Source organism: Lissotriton vulgaris, chromosome 9 (assembly GCF_964263255.1).
Source record: "Lissotriton vulgaris chromosome 9, aLisVul1.2, whole genome shotgun sequence".
NCBI classification, from domain to species: domain Eukaryota; kingdom Metazoa; phylum Chordata; class Amphibia; order Caudata; family Salamandridae; genus Lissotriton; species Lissotriton vulgaris.
In genome coordinates this window covers 247,942,828-247,955,763 of record NC_141697.1, presented here as the reverse complement: position 1 = coordinate 247,955,763, position 12,936 = coordinate 247,942,828, and the positions used below count along the sequence as shown (strand labels likewise).

At 43.1% G+C, this 12,936-nt stretch overlaps 1 protein-coding gene across 2 annotated transcripts in view; it reads left to right on the top strand.

Moving 5' to 3' along the window:
* Positions 1 to 1,317: 1,317 nt before the first annotated feature.
* DLGAP5 (DLG associated protein 5) overlaps positions 1,318 to 12,936 on the top strand; it is a 206,177-nt gene continuing 194,558 nt past the window's right edge. For both annotated transcript variants that reach the window (XM_086937441.1, XM_086937440.1), the window contains exons 1-2: positions 1,318 to 1,372; positions 12,058 to 12,292. In XM_086937441.1, coding sequence (XP_086793567.1) covers positions 12,061 to 12,292 — 232 coding nt within the window. In that variant the 5' untranslated portion in view covers positions 1,318 to 1,372; positions 12,058 to 12,060. The remainder of the gene's footprint in view (positions 1,373 to 12,057; positions 12,293 to 12,936) is intronic.

Sequence of the window (12,936 nt, the reverse complement as noted above, 5' to 3'; positions counted from 1 at the left end):
TGTCCCTCCACCTACAATATCTAAATGCTGTTTTAAAAGTACAGCGGTGAGAAAAACTCACATTCGCACTATTAAAAAATATAAACTATCATACATGCCAACATTTCAGGAGAGCAAAGTGGGAGATTTAAAAAAAATCGGGAGACTAGGACTGAATCGGGTTAACGGCATGTATGGGCTTTGGAAGTGGTTCCGTATGATCGGACATTTGAAACGCAAACGCACGTTTTTTTCTTACCTTTCAGAAGCATGGAGCATAATGGCAGGCAGAGAGGGTGATGCAAGTGTTGGGAACTGGCCTGGCAAGTTGTTGGTAGTGCATGCACCCCCCACCCCCCTGTGGCAGCCCGGGCTGGAACAGCTACCCCCCCCCCCCCCACTACTTCGCAGGTCTTTAAAAGACGATTCTTAACCGCATCGCTGCTGCGGTGATTTTTGTGCTGTGCTGCATTTTTCTAATTACCGCGATACATGATGAGCTCAGCTCGTCATCAGCACACGCCACCCGTGGCTGATGACGAGCTGAGCTCGTCATCAGCATCGAAGGGGCTAATGACGCTTTGTTGGTTTTTCCCCCCTTCGAGAGCCCCTGCGTCGCCACTCTTTGCTGTAAGAATTAGCACTTTACACAATACTGTCAGCTGAAGCCCCCCCCCCCAGGAATCGGGTTTTTGCTTGCAGGAATCGGGTTTTTGCTTGCAGGAATCGGGAGGCGGGAGACTAGCCTTCAAATCGGTAGGGTTGGCATGTCTGAACTATTACAGAAAATAATTTCTTAACGTTTCAACTTTACAGCTAACCACCGGCTTGGGGCGGTAATAAGTTCATCCAAAATGCAATAATTTAAAAATCTGGAACAACTAAAGTACAGTAAACAATATTTGGACGAGATATTTGGAAAATAAATATAATAATGTTTAACCAGAAACCCAATTCATTTTTTTGGACTTTGCACTAACGTGATTATCAACACTGAAAGAATGCAAGAAATATATATTTCTTTAATTAGCTCTATTTACTTCTATACGTTCAACATGAACAGAAAACGCGCTCTACACGTAGATCTGACGAGAACATTATTTTGCTTCCGGTCGGTTGGCTTGCGCACTGTGACCTGCACGCATACGGTCCGCAGTATCCAATCGCAAACTTCAAACTCGAGACTCTAGTAGGAAAAAATTACGTGCCCAATGAAAACCCATCCGCTGGAGGGTTGGATGTGACGCATTAACCAATGAGCGTTAACGGTTCTCTAAGAGCCGTCTAACCAATGACAAACTGAGAGGGCTTTTTAAACTAGTGACACTGGGAACCCGGGGAGTAGAAAGGCGGTGGTTTTAATTTCTGGTGTTGGTTTATTCTGTGCGTTAAGGTAAGAAATGGGCCTTTTCCGGGTGTATGTAGGGAGGCTGTTGTAAAGCTATCAGACGCATTAACTTGTCCGTTGGTTTCGTTTTCCCTAGCGCGCCGGTTTCGCCGTTAACGTGCACAGCGCAACTGGTAGTGATGTCGCTTGAGATAGGACATTTGCGGCTATCTTCTCTGCCTCATTACCTTAGCCACTAGTGTCGTATTCCCCTTATTCTGGTGGGGCCTGCCACGGAAGCAGAAGATCAGAACATGTGGTGCTGCTAACCAAACGGCACCTGGTCTTGGAGCTCGTGTCTTTAGTCATACTAAAGAAGGAGTTCTTAGTGCCACGCCTCGTTGTCTTACGAAAGTGGCAAGCACGACTTGAGTTTTTCTGAATGACAACTACGGTGATCCAGAAGCAGTGCTATAAGTTGAAACAATTCATATGAGCCCCCATAACTTGGTGGCAAGCAGTGAAAGCCGAAAGGGGGTTGTCACGAGGGAAATCTGAAAAGCAAAGTTTGACAGTTGGTTTACACTTTAAATTTATTTTTATTTCGACTGCGAATAAATTGGCAACACGAAGGAACTCTGTTATGGCTTACTTAATTGGTCACATACCTGCTGCATTTTGAAATAGCTTACCTGGGTAAGGGCCCTGCTGTTGAGAGCTTTGTGTGCCCAGAAAGCATTCACGAAATAGAAATAACCTTAATTGTACTTTGGTGGTTAATACACTTTCAGGATACCTCTGTGGTTTGTTAAGCCACAGTTATAACTACTAAACTAGGGTAGAGGTATTAATGTGCCTTTCTGTAAAGACCAGCGTCTACCATGTATATCCAATAATTTTATTTTATGTAGATAGCTCAGTTTGTTACTGATTTTTCCTCGATATATTTTTTTTGTTGCTGTTGTTACTTTTAGTGCATAAGTTATCCTTTTTGTACGATATAGTGAGCTATAACCCAGCATCATGGAGCTGAATGCAAACTGCAAGACTCGGATTTAGTGCCTTATTTTTTTTTGCGCCTCTACCTTTTTTAGTAAATCTGCATTTGCTATGAAATGGTTCCTTTAGGTAGAAAATCGCCTTATTTACAGAGAACCCCAACTACTCTATTAAATGCATCCTTTAAAGTGTCTCCAGACCAAGCGCTCTTAACCTAGAATACCTACCAGTAGGTACAAGTGCTTTCTTTACCTTGTAACCCTCATTGTCTTGTGTAACATTTCATGTACATTGATTTGCACATTTGTATGATTATCTATCTCTTAATAATGTGATATTTTAGGCCCTCTGACACCCTACCGTGGAATGGGTAACTCTATAATACATGAAATGAATACGTTCTATTTATATAATTATTTGTGTAATTACCCATACCCCTCCACCCGAGTGACCCACATCTGTGTGCTTAATACTGGACCCTGAGAAAGCTTCCGATTAATGAGTGGTGCTATCTGTTTGCAGCACTCACCCGGTATAGGATTGGCACCAGATTCCAGAGGATAGTGAAACTACCAACACACTCATTGGAGTTAAAACGGGTCCTCGACTGTCAGCAGAAATCACTATTCATAGAGGCACAATTCAGGGCTGCCCTCTGTCGCCATTATTCTTGCTGGCCATCGAACACTTGACCCCAGCACTTCGTTAACAGGAAGCACAATGGGGCATTACCTTGGGCGATGAACTACATGTTGTTGTCTCCCTGCAAGCTGATGACATGTTATTGTTTTTTGAGGGACATACAAGATTTCCCCACTGTGATAAATGGTACCCTGACACACTTCGCAGACATGTCGGGAATGAGGGTCCATTGGACCAAATCTTGTGTGTTCCCTTTCCACCCGAATATGGCTAGCCCTGAGCGGAGGATGTGGGCTGCACAACTGAACTGGCAGCACCGCACATTCAGATATCTGGGCATATAAGTGTACCACAGCATGGCAGATATGTTTGAGGGCAACGTTCTGCGGGCAATCTGACGTTTTAGTTCACATTACCTCTAGCAGTCATGGGAAGGGTGGTTCTACTAAAAAAAAGGTGGTACTGCCCGCCTACTTTATTTCTTCTCTAACATATATACATCCCGGCTACTTGTTTTCAGAAATTCGAAAAACAGGTGAGAGACTTCGTTTGAAACAAATTGAGATGTAGGGTTGCCTTGGCAAAGCTTTGCTCCCTCACCAGCACTGGTGGTGTAGCAGTCCCTCACTTTGAACTCTATTAGTTGGCTGCCCAAATCCAATGCATTGCACTCTGTCTAGTGGGGTTACATTTATCAGACACAGCTACAACCATGCGGGAACTGTCATTATTAGACATTAGGGATTTATTTCACCCCTGCACTAAGTTTAGCCCACCGGACTCGCTCCTCCAGGGAGTGGCAAACAGATAATGCAAATGCTTACACATTACCAAACCGATTTTCCTGTATGCCCCTGGACTGGCACTGTTGGGCACTCCAAGGACAGCAAGCTTGACAACGACAGCGGGAATAAGTACATTTGGTGACTTATACAGGGTGTGTTAGCACCTTTTGACAGCCCAATGGAAGATGATGGATTCCCTTAGGGTCAGTTTTTACTCCACCAGTCACTGCTAGGTGCATTACGGAACCCATTGGCGGACAAGACATCTGCACCTCATGATTAAGTATTTGCAGATGATGGGAGGGGGCAGGCACCTCACGCTGGCTTGTTGACTCCATGCGCCATACACACTACCTCACAACTTCTCGCCCTGTGGACTTGACCCGCCCCTGTATTGATAGAAAATGGAGTGCGATATTGGAGGGTTTGTGTCATTTTCCACATAACGCCCGCTTTAATCTTATATATTTTTACATACTACACAGGGCCTACCTTACCCCTGCCAATATGAGCAGATATTATCACACAACAAATGCTGCATGGCCCAGATGCTTATGTATCGACGTAGACCTCTTACATATGTTCTGGGCCTAAAAATCACTAGACTCCTATTGGAATAACATCACAAGGGCATTAACTAACTATATGTACTGAGTACCCCGAGCTACATCATTGGGGGGAGGTATGCTTGCTGGGCTTTTATCACAGATCCAAAAGAGGCAAGGTGAACTCTTGTTATCTGGACCTGGGATTTATAGTCTCCAAACGCCTCTACACAAAGAGATGGAAATCTCCGGCACCCCAACGTTTTCTGCCTGGCGACGCTCTATAGACAACTGAGTGCAAGCTGGAAGTGTAGCCCTACATAGAGAGGGCACATTATAGCAGTGGAAATACCCTGGGATTTATAGTCTCCAAACGCCTCTACGCAAAGAGATGGAAATCTCCGGCACCCCAACGTTTTCTGCCTGGTGACGCTCTATAGACAACTGAGTGCAAGCTGGAAGTGTAGCCCTACATAGAGAGGGCACATTATAGCAGTGGAAATATCCTATCTCCACTTACTGGGACCCAATTCTCCCTGCCTTGCATGCACACAAAAAGGTGGACAATGTACCGGAGCCCACTGGCACGATTGGTGATCAGTCGCATTGAGTAATGGAGTGATGAGAACTCTCAGGTCACCTTTTATTTCCACACTGACTGAGCGATCCTGACATTTGCTGGCACTCTTGGATTTTTTCTCCTTCCCTCTCTCAAACTGCCCCCCTATTGCACGCAACTCACAAGTAGCACACATACTTTGAGTATAGCACTTTGGTTGATGCATGGATGTCTGTAGTCACTGAAAGCTGAGTTGCACTGAAATATTGGTTAGTTTTTCTTTTTTCTCCATTTCGTGTGGTTATTGTTGACAGAAAAATAATTAACTGTATTGTTTTTCCCATTTCTTTTTTTTATCTCTCCTGTACATTGTCTGCACTGGGATTCCCTAGTAGGTCACGTCTTATGGAAAAGTGCTTGCTTCCCAACATTTAGGTGTACACCCATTACACTATGCGTAGCTATGTTCCACCTCTGAATCCAGTCCGTATACAACTTACTCCAAATAGACTTGTATATGTTAAGATACTCGCATGACTCGATAATGTTTGAGTTTATTGCCGTATGTTTCTCATGATGTAACATGTTGTTGCATACTTATGTTTCTTGCACTAGACTTAGGACAAACAAGTTGTGAACAACAAGGTGTTGACCGTGAAACTTACTTACAATAGACCGATTCATACAAGAAAATTGGTATAATTACCCATGATGACACATACAGTTGACTATCTTATGGTTCATGCACATCTCTTAAATGCAGAAGTTAAACAAAGTCAAAACCCTGCCTCCCTATCGTAGTTTCTCTTCCGCACTTATAAAGTGATGAGCTGAGTGAGTTCCTTGGTTTCTCCATTGCATTGTCATCTAGATGTTAAACTCCATATAGCTCCAATCCAGGATGAGACGCTAACCAAATGAGTGCTGATGTGTCCTTTAGTGAGGCCTTTGCATTGAGCCCAGCCGGAAGTGAAAAAAAGAAACTACCTGCAAGTTGCTTCTCTGAATGGAAAGCAGACGGTGTGCAGCTACTGTTGAATGCATCGCGTCAGAAAGTTACAGAACAACAAATTCAGTATGTTTCACTAGGGTAATTTAATTAGTATTTCATTAGATTAGCCAGTGTGAAAAAAGTGTTTATAAAATGCACCAAGCTCAAGGGTAGCCAGTTTTCGTACACATACTAAATGCAGATGAAGACCAACTGCCTAGCGTAGGTTTATTTTTTGGCTTCCTTTTAATAATTGAAAGAGCACTGAAGTTCCTGAAGTCGTGTAGAAGTGTGTTGGGGTAGTCCCTGAGGATGTGGGAGATTGACTGGGTGCTGAGCAGCATTGTCCCTGTCAGGAGTCTGCCAGATTTATGCTCTATGGTGAAATCTGAGACTCTTCTGTTTCATTACTGCAACGCCATGTTTAGCACAAATTGTTTTGGTCTTTTTGAGATTATCATGGATAATAAGGATATGCCAACAAATTGGAAAGTAAATCCATATTGCAGCGAAATGTGTTCACCTAGATGTAAAGCTTTTTGGGTGTTTTCTTACGCATTGATTGGAAAAAACAATTAACACTGTACAGTATACAACAGCCAGATATGATCATATCACAAGGCAAATATACCTGACTCATGACCATTTCATTCGTGAGGATTCTTGGTCCTGCGAATTTGTCCACTATACATATTTTAGGATAGTTCTATGAATAATTTCTAGATTTATAGACTTACTTATTTGACTTTCTAAACTAATCCATGGCTATTCTATGTTCCCTCTTGTTTGTGGGGGGCGATTCCTGTCCAAGAGACAATAATGGGCGATATCTATATTTCGTCATAAACAAGGTTGGTTGAGGGTCTAAGGGGGAAAATTATTTAAAGACCAAAGGACAGACAAACCCCTTATTCACAGTATAACAATACAAAAGGACTGTCAATGGTCTGTACAACTAATGGGGGCAAAGGAAAATGTGACGGACTCCTCTGTGTCTACCTATAAAGTGTGTACAACAAAAAGGAAATGAATCCCATCAGCCCACCCATATGGCAAAGCTTCATCATCTGGGATAGAACCAAAGATGGTCCGGTTAAGGAGGCGCACACGTTGGAATTATGTGCTTCACCAAACCCAAGGAATCATCAGTGATGGATCGTACCAAAAGTCAAATCAGTTTGGAATGGTGTGGGATGTTAAATTGCAGTGAGGAAAAAAAGTGTGCAAAAAGAATCAAAGTGAGATGTAAAATTGGCTACCATGATTTAAGGAATGATTTATTAAGGAAAATCATGGTGTCAAGATTAAAATGAGTGTGAGACAGTTTGACACAATAACTGTCTATTAAGGATGGTATTTGGTCAACATGTTTCAGCCATTGTAGGAAAGTGTACCCGGCTTTTGTCAGGACTTCTTGCACACTACTGCAATTAAGCTTGACCTAAGCTTAGTAAAAAAAAAAAATTAACACAAATTAATGATACAAAACATCCTACCGTACATTGGATTTTCCAGACGGGGATGTCTTTCATAAGGTATTTTCTTTCCCAAAAATGCTTGGGAGAAAGCCTCACCTCTTCCTGGCCACTGCTCAGGGTTGGAGGCCCCGCTCTGTCTGTCGGTGCCCTACTGATCTGAGCTGAGGGGGATGTCTCAGGATCAGTGTTAATAAATATGCCATTAAATCTTGTTTTTATCTTAACACGTTTGCTGTCTCCAAGGAAAGAGGTCAAATGTCAGTTTGTCTTTTAACTAATTGCTACTTAGACAAGGTTTATTTGTCTGTTTCATACTAGAGTTAGAGGTTTTTGTCAAGTGAGCTGTCTGATGTCAGATATTTTTCTCTAACCCATGACATTTAAATAGGTATCTTGTAAATTTAATATTAGAAATGTATTTCAAAATATATCGAATTACAAAAGCACATTTTTTTTTTGTAATTAAGTGTGATGCAAACTACGCTTTAAATAGGAGCAAAAAAAAAACAGAACACTTTACTTGGTGATGTGCAAATGACGTATATTTACAGAAACTCTATTTTCAAACATTATTTGTAATATATATAGTTTTATCAGTAAAGCCGCATGTCAGTGGGAAAGGCTGTGGCCATTTCAATGTAAAATCTGTTGATTACAAATCTGTGTGCTAACACTTCATGCTTTAGTTTTTTTGTTTACTTTTTTTATTGAATTTCAACACTTAAGATATGGTGAATCATGGAAAATGGTTCCAATCTCAAGGAACACGCATAGGCATATTTTTATGGCATTCAGGTGCACATAGGTAAAGGTTTTCTCTCGTAGCTGCCCTATCAATACAATCCCAGTATTATACATAGGTTGAAGTTATCAGTGTGAGACTTATGGGCCCTGGGATATGGTTGCTAATCAAATTCTTGGTGACGGAGCTATGTCTGCTCATGGTTCTCATGGGAGCGTTGAGCCTGCTGCTCTAGTGGGTGTGTAACGATCCCTGTCCCTCACTGGTGTTATCGGAGTAGCTGGTTTGTATCCTAAACTAAAAACTTTGTTGCTGAACTCAGGTAATGATGCGGGGAAAAGGCGTGTGTGTGCAGACGGGAAGAGAGTCAGTAGGTCCTCTGTGCCGATGTGTGGGGTTAGTCTGGCGCTTATCTATGCGGGGGGTTCGGCTAATTTCTTTGTCAGATTCTTGGGCTGTGCTCTACGGAGTGGGCCGTGAGTGAGTATCCGCAACAGGCGGGCGCTCTAGCTCGATACACCAGCCAGCTGGTGTGACTGGCGTGGCAGAAGTTGGTTGAGTATGGGGGGCTTCAGTTGATTCTGCTCTCATGGTTTGCTGGCTGAACTGGAACAGGATTTGCCCCCATTCCATGGATATGTAGTGGTTGCGCGTTCCCTTCGCTTCCTCCTCTCTGATCTTCCGCAGCACCCCACTTTTTGACTGCTCCCACCCAAGCCCACTTAATACTTTAGTTATGTATTAAGTCAGTTTTTAAACACGATTTGAGAAACATTCCTGCCCCCTCTCTGATCAAAATGCTCTTAATGAACTAGGAGGCAGTAGAGTGTAGATTTTGGATTACCATATGTTCGATCTGGATCTAGGCCACCTTCCAATGATTAATACTTCTGGTTCAGCTCAAGTTGAGTATAAATGGGCATCCTCCGTCTAGAACCTATCAGCTGAGACTAAGTATCCACCAAAAGCTATTTGCGCCAGTGGTGGGGTCAGGTCGAGAGGCGGCAGTAGCTACAGAGGTCATATGAGGGGGAATTTTTTTTTTAACTAAGAGGCAAGCGATGGGTCATAGATTTGTATTATATATGGAAAAACACGTTTAGTCTATTAAATCAAAACAAGTTTTTTTTGTTTTTACAGCAGACATGCTGAACTCACACACGTGATTTATTTATTGAGCTGCCATTTTCTTCATTATTTGCTCACAATACCATCACTTGAAACCAGTTTATGGTTCAAGAATATTACTAATGGGTCAAATAGATTAAGTCACTAGACCTGCAGGTCTCTTAATATTTTTATGATTTTTCGAGGCCTGCTGGTGTATGTGATTTCAAATTGAATGTGTACTGGGTCCCTGCCAACCAGGTTCCCAGTGCCAGATCTTTCCTAAAACTGTATGACGATTGGCCCAACTTCAGCCACCCCTGTAAGTCACTAGTAAATGGTACCACTGCTACCTAGGGCATTGGGACTGAAGAGGTTCCAATAGGGCTACAGCACCAATTGTACCACCCCAGGGATCCTAGTCAAGACTATGCCAGTTACCATTGGTACAGAGAAAATTGAAGAGTTGAAATGGCACACAGCCCTGTGTACCATGCCTCCATACACTGCATGAGGTATAGGCATATCATCCCTAAAGCAGGCCTTGCAGCCCTAAGGCTGGGTACTCTATATTCCATGTGTGGACATAACTGCTCAGGCAGATAGGACTCTACAATATCAAGTCCATACTTGGATATTTTAGGTGCACAAGGAAGCCATAGCAAGTACGTGGGCTTGAGACTTGTCATTGAGTTTCATAGCTCCATGATGGCTTCACTGTACCCTAAGCTGTTTTGTGCCAATCATCTTGTATTAAAGTCTCGCTGATGCCAGTGTTTGATTTAAAAAGAGGGTCCCCATAAAACCTACCAGGCAGTGCTGTAGTCTAACTAGTCTTAGCCAGCCTGCCACCAGCAGACCTGTTTCTTACCTCATGGGTTGTGGGCCTGTCCTCTCAGTGGACAGGAACAAAGCCTGCTCTGGGTGGAGATGCTTCACACCTCCCCCAGGACAGGATGGCCTTCCAAGACTGGAAGCTTCGAAGGCAATGCCGCCTTTGAAATGCGGCCAGGCAGCTCCAGCTAGTGGAGGATACCCAACCCCCTTTCCTGCTCCACATTTAGCGGGAGGACAGGCGGAAAATTTCAGTAAATTAGGAGATGGGTTCCCATTCATCCAACAGCACCCCATAAGGGGGTAGAGGCGATGTGGACCTCACTCTACATTTCCATCCATCCTGGTTTTTGAGGGAATCTAGCCAATTACTGTCAGGGTAGTGCTCCATCCCACAGGAAGTGGTCCCTTAGTGTAGACAGCCTAAAGGTAGGTAGCCCATTGGCTACTACTTGTCTCCCCTTTTAACTCCCCTAAATTTAGTATTTAAGTGGCATCCCTAAACTTGGAATTGACTGACAAAAAGAAGAAAAGAACAAAGAGCTGCTGACCAGAGGACTGAAGCTTTGCTGCAGAAAATTGGCACCAAAACCTACCTGCTTCCTTAAAGACTCGACAACTGTAGTGTGCTGTCTCGTCTGGCAACTGTGAGGCCTCCTCCAGTCTGCTACAAATCACTTGAAGTGGAGATGCCACTCCCTTGCAGGCACTGAACCACAGGATCCGGTTGTACAGACTTGCTTCTCCTCAGTGACTCGGCGCAGCACAAGAACAATTAGTAGTACACCTCCTCCAGAGGGTCAGGTCTGTCTCTCCCACCAAGTTTAGTGACACCAGGACCTACCGGAGCCATGCTGCACCAATACCCGAGTACCTCTCTGCAACATGCCCCAAGATGAAGGGTCCATGCTGGATTCTAACTGTCCAGGAAGCAAGCACCCATCGAGACCCCTGAGACTCACTTTGTGATCTGGCAGGCTGATCTATCTACTCTGCACCTAGCCCGCCCAGCCTGGGTGCTGCTGAACCAGCTGTGGTCCTGAGGCCCTGGCGCCTGCTCCCTCGAGTGGCACCCCTTGGACTTGCCTTCAAGTTCCCTTGAGCAGTGTGTTTTCAGGTGACTACCTTCCTCGTAGAGCACCAGCTAACGACGACCTCCGCAGCATACTTCCAACCGAATCCTGGTGCCACTGAGAATCAGCTGCTGGATCATTGGGCCTGGCCTTCCTACTTACTTACATTTCGAAGGTGAACCTTGAAATCCAATGGTCTGATTTTATAAGTACACCCCCCCCCCCATTTACTACTATGGTGCGCACTTAAGTAATTCATTTTGCAAATAAAAAAAAAATAACAGAGTACTTGCTGCCAAACAAAGTTCTTGGTTGAAAATGTACATAAACATTTATTATTTTATAAATTGGTCTCTGGTTTATTTTTGTCTCTCATTTACTGCCTCTTGAGTACAGCTGTTTAGCACTACCCTCTGATAAACCTAACTGCTAGTCCACACTACCACAAATAGAGCGTTGGTACTATCTACTTTTGCCTCTGTATACCAATCTGGGTTTCACTGGACTCTGCACAGTGTACTTCATATTGGTGCACTATATAGAGCCAGTGTAAGCACCCACAAGTTTTCCCAGTCCTCAGCAAATCGGATGTTTGCGGAGGCCAGAATTCTTTTCTCTATGTAAGGCCTTCATTTGTGCCAGATTCCAGCCTAATACCGCTGAGCATCCTGTTGAAAGAGCGTGGGCTTTCCATTTACAACCAATTGCACAATTGGCCAGGAGAAGGGCATGGTCAAGGAAACGTGTTGCAGCTCTGCAGTTTCACAGTTGGTGGAAAATTCCTACCACAGACTTAATATATAATTCACATTGTACATGCAGCAATAGGAAACCATAAAGTAGCGGGGATTTGTGCCTGATTTCTCAGCCCAAAGTGTTTGTGTTTTTTCTCTTCTTTTCTTTAAATTGCTAGTAAACTGAATACTTTTTTTTAACACTTGATCGTTGAACCTGCATGTTAATTTACATATGCTTGCTTTTCTTCTAATTTAACAGAAAATGGAAGCTAAATCGCAATATACAACCCGCTATAAAAAGGATCTCAGCACTGAAACATTGAGAGCTAAAGTTGCCCGACGAAAATCTTTGACTCAGAAGGAAAACCGGCACAAAGAATTTAGGAAAAGCCGGAGACTTGCGCTGGCAGATATTAATATGTCTCCTGTTAAAGAAATCGATCTTTCAACATTGGACTCAAATGAAGATTGTGTGTTTAAAAAGGATGTTGACAGTAAGGACATTTTCATGCCCCCCCCCTCCCTGAATATATTTATTTCTTTCGGAATGCTGTCTTGATAGTTTGATTATGTAGATGCCAGAGTTGCTTATTGTTTTCAGAAGCAGCTTCTTTAGTACTGACGTACATGTAGTCCCATATACCTTGCATATTTATTTGTCAATTGTTCTGCTCTTCGCAATTGTGATTAGTTTTTATGAAATTCATAATGTTTATTTTAAATTGTTGCATTAACCATTCACTTTCCTTTTTAATCTAGTTGTGATGTCTATAGTCACCAGCAATAGGCAAATTACATGACTACTGAACAGTAATAACATATTACAGTTGAGTTGTGATTGGCAGGTCACATGACCTAATTACAGCTGCAGTTATCGAAAAACTAGTACTGGCTTTTTGTTCTGTGTTTTTCGAAAATAAATAGTGATCAATAGGAAAGAATTGCTTAGGGGCACAAGTCCCCCCCCCCCCCCCCCCCCCCCCCCCACGCTATAAGTCAATACGTTATGTATTGTGAGCTAAAACATTTTAAAACATAAATAATAAACAGTTGCTAATATTGAGCCTGACTGTGGAGAACGACTCGTGCAATTCTGTTCTAGTCTGCCGTAATTTTTTTTGCAGGACTAAAACAAAAC